This window comes from Hyaloscypha bicolor (assembly GCF_002865645.1).
Source record: "Hyaloscypha bicolor E unplaced genomic scaffold K444scaffold_53, whole genome shotgun sequence".
NCBI classification, from domain to species: domain Eukaryota; kingdom Fungi; phylum Ascomycota; class Leotiomycetes; order Helotiales; family Hyaloscyphaceae; genus Hyaloscypha; species Hyaloscypha bicolor.
This window is the reverse complement of record NW_020194555.1, coordinates 573,517-597,111: the sequence shown is the minus strand read 5'-3', so window position 1 is coordinate 597,111 and position 23,595 is coordinate 573,517. Positions and strand designations below refer to the sequence as shown.

Genomic DNA, 23,595 nt, shown 5'->3' with positions numbered 1-23,595 from the left:
GCACATCCATTTCGAGAGCCCAAGCATAACTGGCAGGTCATCCATTGGGAACGACTCGACGACGACATCTGCCATGACCTCGCCTTTGAGTATGGACTGCAAGAATGTGGAAACAGAAGACCAAAGCCTGCCGAAATTCCCACCTCTCCACCACAATCCTCCGAGTTCAGAGGGATCGAGACGTCCTCCTTCCACTGGAAACGATATGGACGACGATGAGTGTACGGCGCGGCCGTTCCAAAGGACGAGGAGTCCTAATTCGGATATGAAGAGGAACAAGGGTGCGGAATATGAGAAAGTTGGTGATCAGGGCGTGTGCAAGATGCACAAGTTTTCATTGTACGAGACGGCAGTCAGATATTATATCGTTGGAGCAGATGTCATGGACAAGAAATTTCGGATCCTGAAGATTGATCGAGAGGCAGATGCTGGGAACTTGACCATTTCGGAGGACGAAATCGTTTATACCAAGAAGGAGATGAGCCAGTTGCTGAATGCTATTGACGATGGCAACAAGAGTACGGGTGGCATGAAGTTGAGATGCAGTACTTGGGGTCTGCTTGGTTTTATTCGATTCACTGGATCGTATTATATGCTAGTCATCACGAAGAGGAGTCAGGTCGCTATGATTGGAGGACACTTTATTTACTCGGTGGATGGCACAGAGCTCGTTCCGTTGACCACAGGACCCAGCTCGCGGTTCAAGACATCAGATGCAAAAAATGCAGAGGAAGCTAGGTTCCTAGGGATCCTCAACAATCTGGACTTGACCCGGTCTTTCTACTTCAGCTACTCTTACGATATTACACGGACTTTGCAACATAATATCATGACCGAGAGGGCTGCTCTCGCCCAAGGTTGCCCATATCCACATGACCAGAATTACAATTCGATGTTCGTATGGAACAGCTACCTTTTGCAACCTGCTAAGTCTGCCCTGAAGAATACATTTGACTGGTGCTTGCCGGTCATCCACGGATATATTGATCAAGCGGCTCTCTCAATTTATGGACGCACCGTATACCTGACGATCATTGCCAGACGGTCCAGATACTTCGCAGGTGCTCGTTTCTTGAAGCGTGGTGCGAATGATCTAGGTTACGTTGCAAATGATGTCGAAACTGAGCAGATTGTCTCAGAAGTACTCACAACCTCTTTCCATGCCCCAGGCCCGAAACTGTTCGCAAACCCGAATTATACATCATACGTCCAGCACCGAGGCAGTATTCCTCTGTATTGGACCCAGGATAACACTGGCGTTACCCCTAAGCCACCGATCGAGTTGAATCTGGTCGACCCATTTTATGGAGCTGCTGCTCTGCACTTCGATAACTTATTTGAGAGGTATGGAGCTCCAGTGTATGTCCTCAACTTGGTGAAATCACGAGAACGAACACCAAGAGAATCAAAACTGTTACATGAGTTTACAAATGCGATCAACTATCTCAATCAATTTCTTCCAAAAGAGAAAAAAATCATCCACAAAGCATGGGATATGAGTCGTGCTTCGAAAAGTCGAGATCAGGATGTCATTGGCACTCTTGAAAACATCGCTGAGGAGGTTGTCACCACCACTGGCTTTTTTCAAAACGGAGATGGAAGAACGACCATGCCGAGAGTCCAAAATGGAATTGCAAGAACAAATTGTATCGATTGCCTCGACAGAACAAATGCCGCTCAATTTGTTATCGGCAAACGAGCACTTGGCCACCAACTTCATGCACTGGGAATAATTGGCGACACTTCAATCGCCTACGATACCGACGCCGTCAATCTCTTCACACACATGTACCATGATCACGGCGACACGATTGCCGTCCAATACGGCGGTTCTCAACTCGTCAACACAATGGAAACATACCGCAAGATCAACCAATGGACCTCCCACTCCCGCGACATGGTCGAGTCCTTCAAGCGCTACTACAACAACTCCTTCCTCGACGGCCAACGCCAAGAAGCCTACAATCTCTTCCTCGGAAACTACATCTTCACGCAAGGCCAGCCCATGCTCTGGGACCTGGCAACAGACTACTACCTCCACCACGCCGACCCGCGCGCCTGGTCCAACAAAGTCCGACGCAGCTATATAAATTGGTACACTCCTTCCTTCCTCGAGAAACGTGTGCTGCCCAAATACGTCGACCCCCTCGGCGTAACAGCCAACAAACCACTCGGGTACTTCGACGATTACTGGCTTGAATACTACAAACCTCTCGCTGTCTCCTCCCTTCTCAAGATCTTCTCATACATGGGCAAAATGAACTCAACGCTGAGATACATCCCCTTCCGCTCCACGCAAGAAGGCCGCTACGACCTCTCCCCCTTCAAAGTCCGCACCGAAGCCGACCAGGACGTGCCCGATAAGAAGAAAGCCAAGAAAGGCGTAACGATTGTGGATCCCTCTGAAGAACAGCAACTTGCCGAAGCAGGCGAAGACGACTCGCTTTCCATCAAGTCTGGTACCGCGGTCACCACGAAACGTATAAGTATTCAAAGATGGTTGCAGCCTATTCAGGAGAAGGAGAAAGCAGAGCAGGGGCAGGTGCATGGCATTATGAAAGGAAGTGGAGTGGGAGGCGAGGAGAAGAAGCAGAAGGAGAAGTTGACGCCATTGGATAAGAGTAAGGCTGCGCAGTGGACGTTTACGCAGGTTGTTAATGAAAGCTTGAATCCGTCTGTGAGTGTTCAGGAGCAGGATGATTATTCGCGTTATGTGAGCCACCCACTCACTTTGCCTTTGGTTGTATCAACTGAACTACCAACGGAAATCAATAACGAATATCTGGAGTATGTTAATGGGAGTTGGAAAGATATTGGGATCGTCACTGGTATGGATTTAGATGCAGGCTTGGGAGGGGATGCGAAGGGTGGGGTGGGGGTAGGAGGGGGGATAGGAATCAAGGAAGAGGATCTAGCCGAGTACAGGGATTTCCTCACCGTGGCCGAGAATCCATTGACGGTTATGGAAGAGGATGGTGTGAAGAAGCGGTATAAAGCGTATAGGAAGTGGTTGTTGGGCAAGAGTCTGTTTAAGCAGCAGCCTATTGACTGAACTCTTCTCTCTCCATTGGATGGAGTTTAGATGGCATGATACCACGAATTATGAAAGAGGTTTACGACATGAGATCTATTGTTTACTGCGCGTGGCACCAGTGATGCCGAAAACGTCTTCCACTAACTCTTGATCAACGGCAAGCAGAGGAGCAAGTGTGGTCTGCATATCGACCTCCCCTTCAACAGCCTTTACCAGTAATCGTCCTGCCACCGCAATCTGTTTCCTCACATTGCCCAGAGTATTCCCGTCTACCTCTCCACAGTCTTCACACTGCTTTCCTTCCTCCGCCTTATCGCCCTCTTCCTGTATTGCCTGAGAAACACCCTTCCAGCACACGACGAGAGATCGAACGATCTCATTCCTATGGCCCTCTTCTTGCATCCTCGGCCAGCAGTTCAAGATAACAACTTGGAGCGTGTTGACAGTTTGTGAAAGGAGATGCTCGTGTGAGGTGGCTAGAAATCTCAATCAGCGTTCCATGTTTGATGGGTAAAGTTGGAACTGAAGAGTGGCTTCAGGGTGGATTTTATCCTTCTCGGGGAAAGGATGGCATGGGTGAAGAGGAAGAGACACACCGAATGGATCGCAGAGAGCGGTGCAAAGGATGGGGAGGATGTCTTTGAGATGCTTGACGGAGCGAATACCCATTCTGGCAACTATATTACCCATTTCTTCGATGAGGTAGGAGACGATATCAGGGTATGATGAGGCATAGGAACAGCCAGCGAAGATGCCCTGTCTCATAAGTTTGTCAAAGAATTTCAGGCGCTCTTTCTTCGTCCTCTCTTTCTCATCTTGCTCTTTCTCTTTCTCGTTCGAGTTTGAGATAGGAATGAAGGCCGAAGAGACATGAAGCGGAGAAGGAGAGTGTGGGGGAGTCTGTGGGGCTGGATACCGCGCATCACACAAAGCATACAAAGCTCCATAAGCAGCAGGCAATATTTCGAGACTCTCGCCCAGAGGCGTGAGACTTGGGAGCCAACTTAAAGACGGCATGATCGCTTCTTCAAATACAGAGTCCAGGCCAGACTGGATGAGGATTTTGTGAGGAAGTTTGGGGAGGAATAAGGAGGTAATGGCGAGGCCCCGAGAGCGGATGTGGGTCGAATTGTCGTCAAGGAGGGTGAGTAAGGGTGGTACCAGGAGGGACCAGTGTTGTTTTATGATCTCCTCCTGTCATTCATTGCAGCTTCAGTAAGACGTTTGGTAGGGCACTAGGAAGGATGGGAAGGGTGGGGGACATACGGAAGCATTCTCGACGCAAAATTCGAGAAGAGCAAGAGAATACGGAGCCTCATATTTCCATGGCTTGCTTGTCTGTTCAGTGGTGAAATCGTGGTGTTTCGGTGGTAGGGAGCTGGGCATCGCTTTCCTGCCACTTGAAGTCACGGTGCTGGGACGGGATTTCGAGAATAAGGGACGGATGACGGATTGCAGGAGGTAGGTGACGAGGAAGGAGGCGGAGCGCGTTTGTGAGGTGTGCTGGGAGAGGAAGCTGTGTGCTTGAGTTCGTGCGAGGGTGGTGGTCCAAGGGTCTGAGCTGCTTGTGAAGGCGAGGACTGAGAGGAGGATGCCATTGTCTATTGTTGAGGACGGGGTTTGGGAGTCGGGCGAGGGGTTGACTGTGTACAAGAGGTTGAGAGAGCGCAGGCCCAGAGTGCCGATTTGTTTGGCGAGGAAGCCGGAGTGTATTCTTTGCTCCGAGGAGAGGGCTGGGCTGTCTTAGCTTTGCTTGGCTTGAGTGAGAAGGCGCATGAGAAAGGGCGAACTCAGGTCTCCATCTTTATTGAGGACAAACGTTCCATCTGGGAGGATGGCTTTTGAGATCCAAAAGGAGAGGTTGCTAATGGATGCTGCGTCTGACGATGACCTGGTGAGTCGGCTCAACGAGCTTAGGCTGGATGTGAGGATGAGGACGTTTGCCAGCTTGTCCTAGACCGGAATGTCAGCATTTGTTTGTTTGACAGTATATTCTCAAAAAAAATTAGAGCTCGCCTCTTTACTCCACTTTTCATTGTCAAAGGCTAACCTTTCGTACAACTGCAAGAGGGAATATTTTTCAGGCAAGCCTAGGCACGTGAGCAGTTCCCTGTCAGACGGAGAATGAGTTTACATTGCGATGGGAGGTTCAAGTTGTCTTCAGCATTGATAGGAAGACTCGATATGAGATCCTTGGCCGCTTTTCGCGCTGCTGCAAACATTCTTGCGATGCACCGATGGATGGATGGATGGATGGATGGATGGATGAAAAAGAGATGATTTTTTGAGGCTCGGCAAATTTATCGACATTCGCCTTGTTTGTGGGCTGCACCCCCCCAGCCCCCCTATTCACAAACACGCGCAGCCCGATGGTCACCATTTCTGGCTTCGACTTGAGATCACCAATTGGGGAAGAGATGTCATGGCAGGATAGTAATGGAAGTTTCATGATTTATTGCCATACACAAATTAAAAAGGCTGAGGGTGGATGTCATCTATTCGTTCCATTCGTGCCATGAAGCCTATGGCTAATTCTTATTAGGTATCTTCAACTCTTCACTTCGTTTCTTCACTTGCTCGATAGCACCCGCTGCATCCTCCACACCAGGATTCCGAAGCTGCCACTCCATGCAAACATCTAACGCAGGCTTCATCCACGGACCAGGCTTCACTCCACCAAGAGCTTGTGACAACTCAGTCCCAGAAAGGATGAGTTTCAGAGCTGGCGCATCCATCAAATCCATGGCCTCCAAATGATCTATGAAGCCTTGCCACTCGCTGAAGAGCTCCTTGTAATATTCTCGAAGAAACTTGGAGGGACATTTTGAATTCATGGCTTCGACGAGAAGAGCAAACAGCACTTGAAGTCTCCAATGTCCACCCTGAGAGTCCCATCTCCGGATTGTCATACCCACCGTATCTCGTTCGCTGATGTGTGGTTTATTTGCTTTAATGGCATATTTTAAATCAGTGATCTCTTGAAAATGTTTGAAAGCGCCGCTGACAACGTTGCAGATCTTGTTATCCGCCTTGATTCCTTCCCTAGCCACCATAGCGCCGAGAGGTAAGTGCGGTTTGCCCTTCTGCTTGATGGGAAGCGTTTGGGGAACGGACGAAAAGGGGACCAGAGCGACTAGTATCCATGCCAAATACTTTGCGTCTTCTGATCGTACCAAAGATTGATAAATACATCCAGGCGTTGCGTTGGACCTCAGGTTTTCGAGGCAGTCATAAGCAAGGTTCCAATTTGCGGTTTCGGGCGAAGGACATTCTTGAATGGTAGGATCCGTGAAGATGGTTGAGTAGAGGCCAAGTCTATCAATGAACTGGAGAGACCTTCGAGGATTTTTGCCTAAATCAATCAGCCTATGGTCACATTAAATTCGGGGTTCACCAACCTTTCAACATCTTTTCCAATTCAACTCCCACTCTTTCTCTGCTGATCTTCAACTTAAGAGCTTTCATAACTGCCGGGTCACTCATACAAGTTTCAGACTTGGTATCAATCGTGAAGCTAAGCCGGCTCGCAAACCTGATCAACCTCAGCACGCGCAAAGGGTCGTCCATGAAGGTCGTCTTTGGGTCGAGAGGAGTTTTGATATGCTTGGCCTTCAGATCTTTTAAACCGCCAGTGAAATCTTCAACCTGGTCACGGTGAAGATTGTAGAATAGAGCATTGATAGTAGCATCCCGCCTCAATGCATCTTCCTCCGCAGTGCCAAACTCCATTTGCGGGTTCCGGCTATCCTCTGAATACGTCTCCTTCCTCAGGTTGACAAAGTCAACGTCGAAGCCGAAGATCCTGGTAGTGGCTGTCTCCAGATGCTTTGATTTTTCCGGATTTGCAAGAATCTTGTGAAGATTGTGGATATCGGTAGCTTGCAAAGAATGCTTCTTCAGATTATCGTCATCCTTGAGATATTCTTGCATCTTGGTGCTGAAAGCGTAGCCAGTCATGGCGTTGATTGCGGTGTCAATATCATGGCTCTCGATATTCAGGAGCTTGTCTCGAACCCACCCTCCGGCGAATCGTAGCTCGAGCTTCTCTTTGATCTCCTTTGACTCGTCTATGTAGCGTGCAACGTCCAGCAACAGCCGCCGCAGCTGGCTCTCACGTGGCGTGAGCCAGATGGGAGTGGTAGCCATCTTTCTTGATCTCTTCAACTGCACTGGCTCCTCAGATACAGAGCGCATTCGTTTCATGGGGTGACATGAAGTAAATGCTCGAAGGGTGGTGACTCCCGCAATGACTCGACGGATTCTGAATAGGGACAGGGCGAAGGCTGTGTTGGCGAGTAGCGTCATGAGCTCAGGAGGATCCTGGGGAGCACGCGATTCAACGGCTGGCTAAATTCCAGTTTCATTTGTAGTGGATCCAGAAGCCTTGAATGTTGTGGAAGGTCAAGAACAAAGGAGAGTAAACAAAAAGATGGCATTTAAATTTCGGGTCACGTGGTGATAATCGGCGAGCAAGCTCCCGCCCAGGTTGTCTCGAAATATATTCTTTGCGCCACGCACCCCCGGCCATGAACACTAAAGGGAACGGCTCTAGAAACATTGCTTAATAACACATGTTGGCTTAAAGCACATGCTGAGAATCGCCGATCCGAAAAGCGTCCAGTGTCCCAGATCCAGTGGGCTCTACCAGGCCAGATCTTGACTCCACCCACCGACCTGCATTCTCCCAAGCAGACCTGATTGCAACAACTCGCATGTTGCCGCGCAGGTTTCCGGCCACTGAGCTACACAACACCTCTCTATCCCCGCGGAAGATCAATCGTTGATCTTCATGACACCTCTCAGCCATGCGTCCGCCTTCGAGCCTGCCGACCCCCCGGGCTCCTCTTCATTGAGGCTGCCAAAGCTCCGAGGTTCCCTCGACACACAATCGATGGCATCCTCAATATCTACGCTTCCGTATCGAAATTCCAATGCCTCTGTCTCGTCCCTGTTCGCATCGACCTCTACGCCCACGGGCTCTAGGTCCGTTTCACCAAGCGGAACCGGCACCCCTTCAAAAATGATCTCGGGCTCGGTATTTGGGGGATTCTCTGGAGATAGGCATCAGCTTTCTCCAGCTGACAAGCCGGACGATCCCCGAAGCTTGATAATGCAGGCGTTCGTTCCACACATCGCTGTCCATACCTCGGCCGATACGAAAGAGCTTGTGAAGAATAAGGGGTTTAATGGGGGACTGTGGGAGCTACTGCGGCCGTTTGGGGAACGAATACAAGGAAAAGTTACCGTGCGGGATAGTATAGGTGCCGGAAAGACATGGGAGGATTTCGCTGTGCGATTTGTGGAGCTTGGGGACGGTCTCGAGATCCCAGAAGCCGTGTCTAGCTCGCGGAAGAGTGCGGAAGGACGAATATTGGCAGCAAATGGCACCAAACCACCAGCAGATTCTGTCCTGGCACAGCGGATGAGGACTGGCGGAGACATTGGCCCCATTGAGACCCTCGTGGATCGACATTTAAGCCACGCAGAGCAATTTCCAAGCATGAGCTCGGAGGAGTTCTTGAACTTCAAAGACACACAGCTCAGGAGCCCTGATATACCTTCCCCGTTCTACACTCTATACATGCGAAGGCTACTGTCTGGATTACCTTTGGCTCCGCATGAAACCTTTTCTCACCCTGTGGCATGTGTGATTGCCATCAGCTCGCGGAATGCCAACCCAATCGAAACGTTACGGAACCTGTACGACGAATCCAGCCATGGGGCAAAACGGCTACCTTTATGGGTGAACAATGAGTATCTCCGGTACTATGTTCTTGTTCACGACGAAGAGCGAGACGATATCACCAAATCCATGACTCTGTTTGAGCAAATGAAGCGACATTTTGGACTTCACTGCCATCTGCTAAGGCTACGAAGCAGCGAGTGTGTTGCAACAGATGATGATAGCATTCGATTACCACGTTGTGAATGGCTGGCTGCTCCAGAAGAGCTCGCCGAGATCCAGACCCGAGAACTGCTGGAAGATATAGAGGATTCATATCCCTGCATCTACGAATCCGATACTACGGCCATCAAAACCTTCATCCGCGAAATGGTTACCCAGTCCATCGTCCCTTCGATGGAAAGATGTGTTGCAACTTGGAACGACCAGGTAGCATCGCGGCGGCGAGGCATAAGTGGACGACTCATAAGTATGTCAAAGAAATGGGCGTTCGGATCCAGTTCGCGGTCATCATCCAATGGGCCGACGTCTTCGAACAGCAATTATGATGCATTACAAGCATTCTATCGACCGGATGCCCCTGAGGCGGTGATGCGAAAGTTAGCAGACTACGCTTTCATGCTACGGGATTGGAAACTGGCATATTCGACTTACGATCTCCTTCGAACGGATTTCAACAACGACAAGGCCTGGAAATATCATGCTGCCGCAAATGAGATGGCCGCAGTGAGCCAGCTGATGATGCCACAAGCAATCAGTTCAAGAGTACGGTCGGAGACGATTGATCAGATGTTAGAGACTGCCTCGTACTCATATATCACTCGCTGCGGGGCCACCTACGGAGCGTTGCGTTCTCTGGCACTAGGAATGGAGCTCCTCAGACTCCGCGGCGGATCAGCAACAGAAGACGCCGCAAGATGGGGGACAAGGCTGTTAGAATACAAAGTCGTCGGCGTAGTCGGCGACCCTCTCTTCAAAGAACGAGTCTCCGCGTGCTATGCCTCCAAGAAAGGCGCAGGGACCGAGCTCTGGGGGTCAAGAACAAGGAAATCCGCATTATGGAGTATCCTAGCTGCTGATGCGTGGCTGACTCTCGGGAAGATCCAGCAATCGAAACAGCGTGTTGAGGAAGCGAATGGGAAATACTCGATACTGACGCATCAGGACAGCCTCTCGCATTTTGCGCATGCGAACGACTTTCTTGAAGCACTGCAAAGGGAAGTCCAGCTTGCCCTGTATCCAGAATCAGGCATCGAAGGGCCAGGACAAGTTGAAGATTTAATCGATACGTCGATAGGAGAAGAGAGCGAGGCCTTTGTGTCCCGCCCCCATCGAAGGAGTCTAATGGGTCAGGTTGCACCGCTTGCAAATCTCGAGTCAGCACCACTCCATGGGACGTTATTGGAAGGCGAAGATGAGGCGCCGAGGATGGATCAGTTTGAGTGAGTGAGGTGGACTTCTATGAATATAATACCATTTTTTGAATTTGGGTTTGAGCGGACAGCTACAGGAGGGAAGCATTGGGTGGCGTTGGGTGTTTAGATGGCTGGGACCCATGTATACATAGGCGTGCATCCTGTGACCAGGGTCTTTCATCTGAATGCAATAGAGATGCGAAATGCAAATCAGAATTCATAACCCCCCCTGAATTCACCACCTGATTTCTTTTGCATAACTTTGTGTTGTGAAGATTTAGAACGCGTCCTGATAACCGCGATAAGAAAACATCATCGTCACCTGAATCTAAAACAAAACAACAACATCACAACCACCCTCTCCCATCCCACTCAACTTATGCCGTGAATATTCCCCTCAAAATGAGCGAGCTTCTCACTTACCTACAAAGCAATGAGCCTCAATTCCGGAAGTTCGTTCCCCTCCTTCCATTCTTTCCCCTCTTCCCTTGAACTTTCCTGCCCCGCTCCTGCTTCCTGGCACTTACTTTACTTCTGCATTTTTGAGTAGAGTACTGATAGAAAGGAAATAGAAACCGCCTAGCATCCCTCTACTCTGACTTCTCCGCCCTCTCATCCACGAATCCCGACGGCTACACCGCGAACCTGCACGCCTGGCGCACCGCCTTATCCCACGCTGCGCTTGCGGGCGTTATTCCCTCCTCTTCCACCTCCACCCAAAACTCCTCCCATATACCGAGTCGACTCTCCTTCTCAATAGACACCAACTTAGCAAAGGAGTTAGAGAGCAAGGAATGGGGGAGACCGCTTGGCTTGGGGTCTGTGGTCAACGATGCGTTGGGGAAGAGGGAGTGGATACCCTGTAAAGACTTTCTGGAGAGTAATGAGAGCATATATTACAAGCGCTGGGTCAGGATCCCGGGTGTAGGGGAGGTCTTGCAGTGGGGGTTACGGCAGCTGGGTCTTAACTTCGGTTCAGGGGGGATGATGTCCGGTCGTGTCGTTGTGTTAGAGAATTTAGAGACGGCGGCGAAGGAGGTTATGAAGGGATACGAAGCGCGATCCAAAGGGAGAGTTGAGCGGATATACTCACGATCTGCATGGAAAGCGGCATTTGGGACGGTATTAGGGGGGGGAGAAATGGCGAACAGCGATGTGGAAATTCTGTTGAGGTTTCTGGGTAGGGATAAAGGCGTTTTGGTTTACAACTCGAGTACGGTGAAGTTCTTGGTACAGAATGAGACACAGGGGATCAGTCAGGAGGATGAAACGATCGCCTCCTTAAAATCTCTGATCCAGGATCTTGAGGCTCAAGTGAAAGGATTGGAGGCGAAGGTCGAGCAGCTGGGGGACACTGCGAAAGAGGCGGTTGGGAGAAAGAATAGATTGGGGGCACTGAGTGCGTTGAGGAGTAAGAAACTTGCAGAGAGTACTCTTGGGAAGAGACAGGCAACCTTAGCGCAGCTTGAGGAGGTGTTTATGAATATTGAGCAAGCGGCTGATCAGGTTGAGCTTGTAAGGGTTATGGAGGCGAGTTCGAGGGCACTAGGGAGCCTAAATAAAGAGGTTGGGGGCGTGGAGAGGGTGGAGGGTGTTGTAGATAGACTGAGGGAGGAGATGGAGAGGACGGATGAGGTGGGGCAGGTTATTGGAGAATTTGGGAAGGAGGGGGTGGATGAGGGTGAGGTAGATAATGAGTTGGAAGTTATGGAGAGGGAGGAGAGGGAACGAAGGGAGGAATTGGAGAGGAAGGAGAGAGAGGCAATGGAGAAGAGGGTAGCGGAGGAGACGAGGAGGAGGTTGGATGCTTTAGAGGCAGTGGAGAGTGAGGCGAGGGAAAAGGAGAATGCTAGGAAACAGGCGGAGGTGAGCACGGACAAGGAGATTGAGGACAGCACAATGGGGATGAAGCGGATGTCGTTGGACCCTCCCGATGCTGAGATGGCATAGGTTCTCCTTTTTGTTCATTTTGGAAGTCACCGAGACTACGGATATACGCATGGCTCCGGAGTTCAGGTAATTATCGCATTGCCTCTAGTAGGCTATGGTTATATGGGTCTAATTGTCGTCATATCTGAAGCAATTCCCGAATATTGTGAGGATGGTGGTAGTTCTGAGCAATCCTCGGCGCTTTCCTCAAAGAATTTCCGCTGCAAGCTCTGTTTAGTGGGAGATTCTTCAACCCTACTTTGCTGTGGTGGTGGATCTGCGTCAATTGTCATGTCTGTGTCTCCAGGGGTTTCGAATGGCTCTTCAGGACCTTCGACCAGTGCTTCGGTAGGTGCCGGCTTCATAGGACACGGGCTACCAGTCAGATCCACCATATCTGACCCGGATTCTGTAGGCGTAGTCGGCTTGACGGCGGCCTTTTTGCGAGCATTTGCAATAAGCTGTCGAAACGTATCTCCATGCATAGCAGACCAAGCCTGCCCGTCAAAGTCCTTCTCTCGTATTTGAGCTCCGGAATCTTGTTTTGAAATTCCTACTCTACTCCCTTGAGTACGCTCCCATATATCCAATTCTCTCTTTAGCTCACCCTTACCCTTCGGTTTTGTGGCGTCACAGTTGGCGTTCCATAGCGTCACCCACTCCGTGTATCTCTTCTCTAGTTGCTGTCTCGGTCCTCCAGTCGATAGGCCGAGATCTGCTAGCTTCTTTCGGAGAATGTTGTCTTTCACCATCGAATAATGTAACTGAGGTAGTCTTTCGGGTCTTGGAATTGGCTTGTCTGGAGCATCAAAACTTGTCGCTTTACTCCGAGGTTTGGTTGGAGATTCGTCTTCACAGTTGCGGTCCAGATGAGTGTTGATCTTGTCCTCTTTCACAAACTTCTGGCAGACAGGGCATTGAACGAAGCCATCTTCTGCGAGCAAGTCAGACGGAGAACTCCATAAACTGGAATTTCTTACCAGGCACATAGTCATCATCATCCTCTGCCGAGTCTACAACCATTGTTCTCTCTTTAGGCTTATTCCTCCCACTCGATCTCGTCCTTCTTAACTTCCGTGGACTCTCATCCTCGCCTTCCTCCATCTCTCGGCTTCTCTTCGGCGATGGTGCTCTCACTACCTCCACAGGTTTATTCGCAAACTCCCAAACCTCAGGTCTTGCCCTCTTGAACGCCTCCACCAAATTTTCCATCGCGCCATTAAATCTCAACTTTAGCTCTTGATCCTGTGCCCTGCATGCCGGGCACCGCCCATCGTTGTTAAGACACCGTCGTATGCAAAGTGAACAGAAGGTGTGCGCGCAAGAGGTGATCATAGGTGTGGTATAGAAATCCTTGCAGACTTGACATCGCAAGGCTGAGTCGACGGAGGAGAGGAGAGGAAGTGGGGTTTTTAGCCAGTCTGTGGAGTCTGAGATGTCAAATGCCTCATCTTTAGTAGGTTTGTTCATCGTGAGTGTAGTTGTCGTGGTGGTGGTGCGAGCCACGGTCGCATAGAGTTGATGATGTTATGATTGAAAGGTGGAAAGGCGGAAAGTCGCGTAAAGTGGATTTCGCGTTCGAGAAAGTCGGCCTCGCGTCACCCGAATGTTCGTCCGAAAGACAACTTTTGTGAAGCCAGCACAATGGCAGACTACAAGACGTATTTAGCGTCATGTATCCTAACGGAGGATAAAGTGGTGTGTTTCTACCTAGAAATGGACTCTTTGAAGTTCTAACAGAGCTGCTAGATCACCTATCGCCTTCTCAGTCGCGCATTGAAGGTGCATGTCAATGCTGCAAAGGAGTAAGTTCCAGCTCTGCCTTTGTGTAGATTCCTGCTAATTCAGGCAAGGATGCTCTACGACTTCCATCAGAAACAGAATGCGAAGAAACCGGGAACAATTCATGCGACATACCTTCTCAGTGGAACCAAGCGACCAGAAGACACAATACCTCTGAATGGCGATGCAAAGAAGGATGGCGAGGACGATTATATGCAGAGCAGTCCATTTATGAATAGTTCGATGCCACAGCTAGAAGGTACAGGAGAAAATTCGGTGCTGAGCATCACATTGGTTAGAGAAGAGGATTTGGAAGGTGAGAACATTCTCCTCAACTAAGCGTTATACTAAAGGGCTCTACAGATGTACGTGCTCAATATGAGCACATCTCTTCGATACATATCTACAGTCTCGAGCCACATCCGTTGAAGGTAAATCTCCCATTATAGTGCATCAGCTAAGCTAACGGTCCCAGGACCTCCAAGTCCTCTCAGACGCAACCCGCGAGCTCCAACTCCTAATCGCAAACGAAGACCCCCTCGAAATAGCCTCAAAATACGGCATCATAAGCAACAAAAACGTCAAGCGCCGCGCTGTCCGTCAACTACCAACTGCAGCCGCAGCTCCCGTCCCCGCAGCATCAGCATCCAAAGTTCCTGTACCCACACCAGCAGCAAAGCCCAAACCCGAGTCTAAAGCACAACCCTCAACCGCAAAAGAATTCTTCGGCAAAGGAAAAGAGAAGACCAAGACCACTACCACTACCACTACCACAGCGACTGGTAATCCCTCAAGCAAAGAGTCAACACCTGCTCCGGGCCCCGCTACACTTAAGAAAGAATCCTCTAGCATCTTCAAATCATTCGCTAAGGCGAAACCGAAGTTGAAGAGAGAAGGGACGGACAGCTCTGTAGTCGAAGATAGTCCCATGAGAGATGTAGATGATGAAGACGAAGAGGAGACTTACGTCCCGCCGCCGCAGCCGAGTAAGGAAATTGTGGATAGTGATCGGAAGGCAAGGAAAGAGAGAGAGGAGAAGTTGAGACGGATGATGGAGGAGGATGACGATGACGAGGTGGAGGTTAGGGAGGAGCCGAAGGTAAAAGAGATAGACGTTGAGAAGGAGAAGTCTGTCGAGCTAGAGAAGGAGGAGAAGAGTGTTGTTACTGGTGGGCGGAGGAGGGGACGCAGGAGAATCATGAAAAAGAAGACTGTTAAAGATGCAGAGGGATATTTGGGTAGGTTTCCGTTTTCATTTTACAAAAGTTTGGGGTACTGACAACCAACAGTGACGAAAGAAGAGCCAGTCTGGGAATCCTTCTCCGAAGACGAAGCTCCTCCACCACCCAAACCCAAAGTCTCAGCCTCTTCAACTTCTAAAGCGAAGAAATCAACTGCCAAAGCGGGACAAGGGAACATCATGTCTTTCTTTGGGAAGAAGTGATGCTTTTCTTCTCCACTTGCGCTGAACTGGAGCGGAGAGCGATGAAACGTGAAATTTAAGGGAGGGGCCGTGTACGAGGAATGATGCATGGGTGTGATGTATGATTATGAGCGATAATGAGCACAAGACTAGCACGGATAGCGAAGTGAAGAATGGTTTTTAGTCTAGAGGAAAAGAGTGGATCCTATCCCATGTCTTTCGTTGCACGTCGTGTCAATGTTCCAAGAGTTCTAGTACATTAGGAGGAATGTTCGAGGGCTGGAACCTCGAGTGAATCTCAGCTTGTGTTGGTTCTTTTGTTGCAGATCTCATCAATCTTCCAAGACTTCCTGGTACATTGAGGTTGTTTATGAATGTTGAAATCAACTTAAATCGTCAATGTTTCGAAAGTTCCTGATACAGTGGGAATGTGGAGTCCCAACATTCAAGTGAATTTTAAACTTGCTCGAGCTCGTTGCACATATTTCACCTCACAAAACAAACAAAAAGGCGACCTTTCATCCGTTGAGTTGAGAAGAAAACTAGTTTATGCTACATATCGCGAGCTTTTCCTAGAAATTCAGACGAAAGTTGGTTTCATCTGAAGATATGAGAGGAAATTAAATTGTAAGTAGGGGGTTTTATCCGATAATATGGGGTGACAGTGAATATGGAGCGTGAGATACTTTGTTGCACATCAACTCTATGTACAAGGTTGATCCGGTACATTGAGATTCCAGTCAGTGTCTAGTCTTCAGGTGAATTTCGGCACTAAACCCCATTTTTGTTCCAATATTGTCTAGAACAATGGCCTTGTTCATTGTCTTCATTCATCTATTCATTCCTCATCTTATCTACCTATTCAACAACATAAGCATCCGCCCCCTCACCAAAAATCAAATGGGGTTTCCTCTTCGCTATATCAAGGATCGTCTGCGCGAAGACGGAGTTTGCCCATGCAAACCAGCTGCGAGTATAATCATGAATTCGATTCACATTGATCGATTCATGGACAAGTCCTAACGGCGAAGCGGAGAGCACCAATTTAATGCAGTGGCTGATTTCCGTATCATTGTCTGAGGTCATGGCTTGTAGGAGGAGAGACATTGGCCAGGCGTATTCGAAGCCGATGTGAGGACCTATCTCCATTAACTCCTCTCTCTCTCTCAAAGTAAAATGGAAGGGGAAATCATACCACCAATCCCAGTAAACGCCGACCCCTCAAGAAAATACGGATTGCCCTCCTTACTCAACAACATCTTCCTAGTATTCTGATACACCACATTATCCCTCTCCACAAAGCCCATAATCGGGAGGGCTAGTAAACTAGGCACATTCGCATCATCCATTAATATCTGCCCTCCATACCCGTCAACCTCGTACGCAAATACCCTCCCATATTTCTTATGCAACACCACGCCATGCTCCCAGATCCCATCCGTGATCGTCTGTGCCCGTTTATCGAGAAGCTGCGCTCGTGACACTTCTTTCGCTGCTGCTAACATGTCGGCCGTTTTCTTCAGCTCGACGGCCATTTGCGCGTTTGCTGGGATGTAAAATCCTAGTATCGTTGCGTCGTCGCTGGGACGGAACGCAGATCTTATCAAGCCTGTGCCCCAATTCAATGGATTCCCTACCCCGCCTAAAGGCAGCGTTTCCGTTCCCTGTGTCGTCTGTCGAGAAAAGGTGTATGCATTTCGTTCAAATCTCCCGGTCTCGGGATCAAATGTGGATTGTGACTGTTGATCCAAGACTCCGAGGACTGTGTCGAGCGCTTTGTACCACCGCGGGGTAAGGAAGTCGAACGAACCGGTGTGGTTGTAAAACGTATTTGCCAGTGCGAGGAAGTGTGCTAGGGAGTCGAGCTCATACTTACATTCGAAGACGAAGGATGGTTCGTAGGCTGGATGGACAGAGTCCTCTTGTCCATTCTGGGTAGCTGGCAGCTTTGACGCTCGAGGGGGCTGGAAGGCATTGCAGTACGGTGACTCGATCACGTATTCTGCTTGTGTGTTGATCGCCCCGAGAATCAGGTTGAAGATCGCCTCGTCCTTCTTTGCTAGTGGTTGGTATTGAAGCAGCTGGTTTGTGGAGTCGCGGAGCCATTCGGCGTTGATGTCCCCGGTTACCACGAACGATTGGGGACCCTCCCATTTCCCTTCATCCCGTGTGCCACGCTTCAGCTCTGTGTGCTTTGACTTTTCCTTCCCGTCGATGTGCCATCGGACGGTTGTATCGAGCGTGTTTGGGAAGGCGTTCTCGAAGAGGCGTGCCAGGTCCTTGTCTACCATCTTGCTTGTGATATCGTCGATAACCTCCTCCACGAGCGGCGATGTGAACGTTCGACAGCGGATCTCGGGCCGCTGGAATGGCAGCTGCATTTCCCCTTCCGAGAACGGTCGACTGGGAAAAGATTAGATATGGCGCTGGCAGTGGGAATGGGACACGTGCTGCATAAACATGGAGTATCTTTTGTAGTCTGGGCACGCTGCCTTGTACTTCTCTTCAAGGGCTTGCTGCCCTTCCGCCGGTGAGAACATGCCAGCTATGGTGCCCAGCCAGAGAGGCCATGATCGCAGACTGGAGTGATGCATGGCTTCAAGAGACGCGTAGTGGTCACTCTGGGCCAGATAAAGATGGGGTCGCGCTGTTCAAGTCATGGAGAGGTTGCCGTCATCAATTGACGCTGTATCTCGAGCTCCAACAGGTCCACAAGATTCGTAGCTAAGCTTGATATATAGTAGCCCTGATCCAGAGTGGGGATGGTGAGGTTCGATAGCCGGGCCAAGTTTGTTGTTTTGTTTCAAAGCCTTGTGGTGAGGCTGCCAAACCACTAAATGGTGGCTTCCTGATGACAAAGAATCCTCCCCACTTCTTCAGTACCCACTCACAACGTTACTTCCTTTCTCCACACTTCGCTCAAATAATTCCATCTTATGCTTCTCGGAGGAGGGGATCTTTCTCGTTTGCAAGGAAGAGATCTTCCATGATATCCTTGAGCTTGACGAATCCGACAACAGCACGGAGAGCTGCTTTGATACTGGCAAAATGCACTATCTAGCGTTGGGGACCTGGGGTTGATATAGATATGCAATACTGGAGTTTCGAGAACTATACGCGCATGGCATTATCTTATTCCCACAGGTCGTTGACTTTTCCTTCTGATGCGTACTCCGAAATATCAGGAGTTATTCGAAGGGCGGCTCAGAATTTGAGTACGAGCTTTGTCGCCACATTGCCGGTCCATAATATATGCAATGCGCTTCTGTGGTCTCATCACGCCAGCAGCTACTGGGGAGATATAGAGGTGCGCCAACGGGGAGGACCCATAGAATATCGGGATTGGCTACAAGAACCTCGGCATCCACTTGCAGAGCAAGAATGCATTTTTCTCTGATCAACAGGAATTCCCACGACAAGGTGCTTGACGACGCGGCGATGCTTTGGTCTTCTGCGCTCGTCGTTTTCGATTGTATAGCGCCTGGTACGAACAACGCAATTCTGGGACTTACCACCACAGTAGCCAGATTCCGGATTTCTCGGATCATGCAACCTCGTGGTCCGAAACCTGAAAGGACACAGGTGGCTGCTTCTTAATCAAAGTGGCCAAGAAATTTCTAAAGTAACTCATTTTTATGATGATGATTATTATTATTATAATTGCGGTAAATATTTCACTTCACTTGCACTCTACTTCCTCAGCTGGATTGATTAAGGACGATGCAGAGCTTGAGTTTATTTCACTTCAACACTGATCTCCAAACCCGCCAGAATCCGCTTAGAAGTATCCACGGGCCAACCGCCCACCCCAAAAAATTCGATTTTTTAATTATACCTTTATTATAATTACAAATCCTATTATATATTAATACCTTATAGTATTTTCGATATCCTGACAGCTATATATTTATTTCAAACTAGTAATACAGCTAGAATCACTCATAAGGTAGTAATTTTATTATTTTTGCCCTGTTATTAAATCCCTCGCTAGAGCGTCGCTAGAGGTAAAACACCAAAATTTTGTGATTTTTTTAAAGTACTAGGAAAGTACTAAAAACTTCCTGAATTACTATACCAAGGTCGCTGGTTACAAACATCTACTCAAAATTTCTTATTTATGCCGTTATTGTAGTAAAAAGGAGTAACCAGTTAGAATTTTTTTACCTTACAGGCAATTCTAGCCGCACTATAAGGTTAAAATGAATCTATAGTTGTCAAGATATCGAGAATATTATAAAGTATTAATACGTAATAGGATTTGTAATCATAATAAAGGTATAATTAAAAATCGAATTTTCTGGGGTGGGTGGTTGGGGGGATATGAGCGGTTAGCCCGTGAATACTTCTAAGATATATTTCTCGATCCATCTTGGATAAAGAGCCTGAACCCCATAGTTTATTAGAAGATGTTATCTGGGCCCTGGCAATCAGAAGGAGGCCAGACGGGGTTGGCGAGCGGCTAAATTTTGTACCAATACCGCGGCAAGCAGGTTTATGGCAGTGCCTCAATTAACGGTAGAGTCGGTCCGATTCAAAAGCAACAAAAAAAACCCCTACTATAATACTAATTAATATAAATTGTATTAATTAAAACTATACTATATACTCTAGAAATTAATTCTATGTTCTCAAAATTATAATACCTTTATTATTAAGGAAGTTATAATACACGTAATTAAGTAAGTAAATATATTTATATTTTATATAATTATTTTTTTATTTTAGTTATTATATAACTACTTCTCTAAATTAATTACTCTTCTATAATTATATTAATATCTCAATACTTATAAACCCAATTAAGTGCCCTTTTTAAAAACTTTTAATAATTACTTTTATAAGCTTTTAGAAATATAAGTAAGCTAATTTAATTCTTAATTTAATTATAATTTTTACTATAACTAAAGAAGTTATAATTCAAGTAATTATTAATAAACGGTATAAAGAATTCTTTAATATAAAGAATAATTCTAATAATTCAAGTATTAAATCAAGTAATAAAGTAAAGCTTAAAGATTTAATATTCTTTTAAATTTAATAAAAGCTTTTTATTAGTAATAATAAAATTATTATTTTAAAAAAGCCTATAATTATATAATGAGATTAAAAACTTATAAAATAAACTAGTAAGTTTCTTATCTTATTTTCATATTATAATATAAGTATATTAAAACTATTTCTAGTTTTTAAATATTTATATAACTTTAAATATTTATATAACTTTAAATATTTATATAACTTTAAATATTTATATAACTTTAAATATTTATATAACTTTAAATATTTATATAATTTTAAATATTTGTATAACTTTAAATATTTGTATAACTTTAAATATTTATATAACTTTAAATATTTATATAACTTTAAATATTTATATAACTTTAAATATTTATATAACTTTAAATATTTATAATTATATTATTTTTTAAATAAAAAAGACTAAAATTCAATTTTATTAAAGAACTAATTAATGTTTCTAGAAATTTATAATTAAGAAAAAGTAAAAGCTTAAAAATAAAAATAATAAAGCTTTAAATATATAAATAACTTATTAGGAAATTCTTAATAATATAAATATGAAGCTAGAATAAATAAAAGATTTATATACTTTTTATATAATTATTAATTTATATTTATTTTAGTAATATATTTAATAACTTTTAAAATTAAAATAATATTAGCTAAAAAGAATTAATATATTACTTTTAATAATTTCTAATAATTATTATTTTTATAATAGAAAAATACTAGCTTAATAAATTAGAGAATTATTTAATTATTATTAATAGTAATATAATATTTCATAAAAGACTAAAAGTAATAAAAAGAAATAATATCTTTTATTTAAATAATAAAAATGTTTTTTAGTCTATTAAACTCAATTAATTAATTAAAAGCTTAAAATAATATTATTAATTAAGAGATTTTATTTCAATTATTATTAATAATAATAAAAAAGCTAATTACTTATAATATAATTTATTTATATCTTTTTAGATTCGACTTTTATTATTATAAAACTAAAAAAGGGCTTTATATAAATAAATATAAATAATCTAATATAAGTTAATATTATTAATAAATATTTTTATTATTAATAAAAAAGCTTTTATTATATATAGTTTAATATAAGAAAAATAAAACTAATATATAATATATAATTTAATTTTTATTTCTAATTAAAATTCAAATATATATAATATATTTTTATAAATTTAATTATAAAAAGAGTCTTTAACTAGTAGATAATTAGTAAAAAATGCCTGGAAAAAATAAAAAGAAGCTAATTTATAATTCTGAATATATAGGCTCTAAAAAGTATATTAAAATATTAAATAATAAAAGTATTTTTATTTCGAATAATTTTAATTTAAATATTTATTAAATAATATATTTAGGTTTAAATAAGAACTCTTAATAAAATATAAAACAATTATTAGTATAAATTACTAGAATATATAATATATTTATATAAAAGTATTTAAATTATATAATTATTCTAATATTTAATTAGTTTTCTATATATGTTTTATATAATAAAAATATATTAAATGTTTTTAATATAAATAAATATTAGTTTACTAGGAATATATAGTATTATTATATAGTTATAGAATACTATTTATATAAGTTAGTAAAGTCATTATTATTTAGAAATAAGAATTATAATATTATAGTATTAATATATAATTCCTAAATCTATTAAGCCTAAAGGAATCTAGTTTACTAGTTAAGTTACTAATAGGATACGAGGTTATATAACTATATCCTGTATTCTATATTTTATTACCTATATTTTATTACTTATATCCTATATCCCATATCCTGTAACTATATATATAACTTCTAAAGAAATAGCTATACTAATAATAAAATATTAAAGGAAATTGAAAAGAATAATATTAAGGCTTATAAAAGAAATATATACTTTTTATTAAAATATATAATTCCGGAATTATAAAATATTATTTAAGTTTTTTAATAATTTAATTTAAATAAATAAAAAAAACTTAAAAATATAAAATAAATTCTTATTAAATAAGGTTATAATATATTTAATTTAAGATTTAAATATTTAAAGAATTCTAAATATATTATATTTCTTAAATACTTTTTTTTTATTAATATAATTATTTTTTTGAGAGTTATATATATAATTATAAAATTCGAAAAACGGAATATATTACGAACCTGTAAAGGAAGCTTACGAATAGAGTACTTGTAAGGGAAATCGTTTATTGAGAATTCTAAGATAAGGAAAGAAGAAGGTTTCTCAAGGAGAGAACCGAGCTTAAGTACAAAGTGCATGCGTATAGCTTAGCGAGCTGGGCTAGTCCCAATTAGGTGCAGAGCACGTGACGAGAACTGTTATAGAATATAAATAATAAAATATAAAATACGAGATATAATTATATAATCTTATATTTTATAAATAACTCGACTAGTAGCTAGTTTCTATTAGGTTTAATAGATTTAGGAATTATATATTAATATTATAATATTATAATTCTTATTTTCAAATATTAACTATTTTACTAATTTAATATAATTAGTATTTCTATATTTCTATAATAATATTATATATATATAAATTAGATAAAAAGAAAAATTAAGCTATATTTATTTAAGATTCGGTTTTTTAAAAATAAAGTTATTATTTTATATTAAAAAGAAAATAATTATTAATTACTTTTATTTATAATTTAATTCTATAAAAAGAAAGAAAAAATTAATTTTATTAAGGCCTAATTAAACTATATTAAAAGAGAGAAATAATAGTTGCTTTTATTTATAATTTAGTTCTATAAAAAAAAAAGATAATATTTTTTACTAACTATTAAATAGCTAGCTATTTAATTATTTAGTTATTTTATAAAATTACTTTTTTTATAAAAAATTATTTAAATATCTAAGACTTTTAAGCTTTAGAACTATTAAATTTTCCCGGAATCTCGATATTTTATTTCTTAAATTTCTTATTATAAACGAGATTTTTATCTTAAATATAATAACTTTTATAAACTATTTATTTTATAAATTATTTTTCTTTTTATGAATTTACTTTTTTTTATAAATTATTATATCTCGAACTAAATATAAACTTATAAAATATATAATAATAGAACCTATTATAATAAATAATTTCTTTATTAAATTTATCTAATTTAATTATTTTATATTTATAAAAAAAGATTTCAAGAAAATAGTAATAAAATAGAAATATGAAATTATTTTAAATATGAAATTATTTTAAATATTAAATTATTTTAATATATTTTTTACAAAATAATTAATAATAATATTTAGAAATTATTTAGATATAATT

The 23,595-nt window shown here is 43.3% G+C and overlaps 7 protein-coding genes across 7 annotated transcripts; 3 read left to right on the top strand and 4 right to left on the bottom strand.

Moving 5' to 3' along the window:
• Nucleotides 1–91: 91 nt before the first annotated feature.
• On the top strand, nt 92–3,052 carry K444DRAFT_523899 (uncharacterized protein; the record flags this gene model as incomplete). The annotated part of the gene is made up of 2 exons (XM_024874324.1): nt 92–2,828; nt 2,895–3,052. 2 exons carry the CDS (start codon nt 92–94, stop codon nt 3,050–3,052), a joined length of 2,895 nt encoding a protein of 964 aa, XP_024739178.1.
• Nucleotides 3,053–3,127: 75 nt separating this feature from the next.
• Nucleotides 3,128–4,627, bottom strand: K444DRAFT_524265 (uncharacterized protein; the record flags this gene model as incomplete). Its single annotated transcript, XM_024874347.1, has 4 exons — nt 3,128–3,510; nt 3,631–3,853; nt 3,905–4,228; nt 4,301–4,627. Coding segments are annotated over 4 exons (1,257 nt in total), but the record flags the coding sequence as incomplete, so codon positions are not given.
• A 935-nt stretch (nt 4,628–5,562) lies between these two features.
• Nucleotides 5,563–7,180, bottom strand: K444DRAFT_524788 (uncharacterized protein; the record flags this gene model as incomplete). The annotated part of the gene is made up of 2 exons (XM_024874380.1): nt 5,563–6,386; nt 6,433–7,180. 2 exons carry the CDS (start codon nt 7,178–7,180, stop codon nt 5,563–5,565), a joined length of 1,572 nt encoding a protein of 523 aa, XP_024739176.1.
• A 643-nt stretch (nt 7,181–7,823) lies between these two features.
• K444DRAFT_627230 (uncharacterized protein) lies at nt 7,824–12,082 on the top strand (the record flags this gene model as incomplete). Its single annotated transcript, XM_024882772.1, has 3 exons — nt 7,824–10,159; nt 10,408–10,584; nt 10,705–12,082. The coding sequence occupies 3 exons, from the start codon at nt 7,824–7,826 to the stop codon at nt 12,080–12,082; spliced, it is 3,891 nt and encodes a 1,296-aa protein (XP_024739175.1).
• Nucleotides 12,083–12,180: 98 nt separating this feature from the next.
• K444DRAFT_524512 (DNA repair protein rad18) lies at nt 12,181–13,531 on the bottom strand (the record flags this gene model as incomplete). Its single annotated transcript, XM_024874357.1, has 2 exons — nt 12,181–12,995; nt 13,042–13,531. 2 exons carry the CDS (start codon nt 13,529–13,531, stop codon nt 12,181–12,183), a joined length of 1,305 nt encoding a protein of 434 aa, XP_024739174.1.
• Nucleotides 13,532–13,654: 123 nt separating this feature from the next.
• On the top strand, nt 13,655–15,408 carry K444DRAFT_338492 (uncharacterized protein). The gene is made up of 5 exons (XM_024872002.1): nt 13,655–13,759; nt 13,811–13,866; nt 13,915–14,159; nt 14,207–14,274; nt 14,319–15,408. Exons 1-5 carry the CDS (start codon nt 13,706–13,708, stop codon nt 15,120–15,122), a joined length of 1,227 nt encoding a protein of 408 aa, XP_024739173.1. The 5' UTR covers nt 13,655–13,705; the 3' UTR covers nt 15,123–15,408.
• A 496-nt stretch (nt 15,409–15,904) lies between these two features.
• On the bottom strand, nt 15,905–18,059 carry K444DRAFT_610369 (glycoside hydrolase family 125 protein). The gene is made up of 3 exons (XM_024879731.1): nt 17,718–18,059; nt 16,462–17,669; nt 15,905–16,405 (listed from the first exon to the last, which is right to left on the bottom strand). Exons 1-3 carry the CDS (start codon nt 17,858–17,860, stop codon nt 16,125–16,127), a joined length of 1,632 nt encoding a protein of 543 aa, XP_024739172.1. The 5' UTR covers nt 17,861–18,059; the 3' UTR covers nt 15,905–16,124.
• Between the last annotated feature and the right edge of the window lie 5,536 nt (nt 18,060–23,595).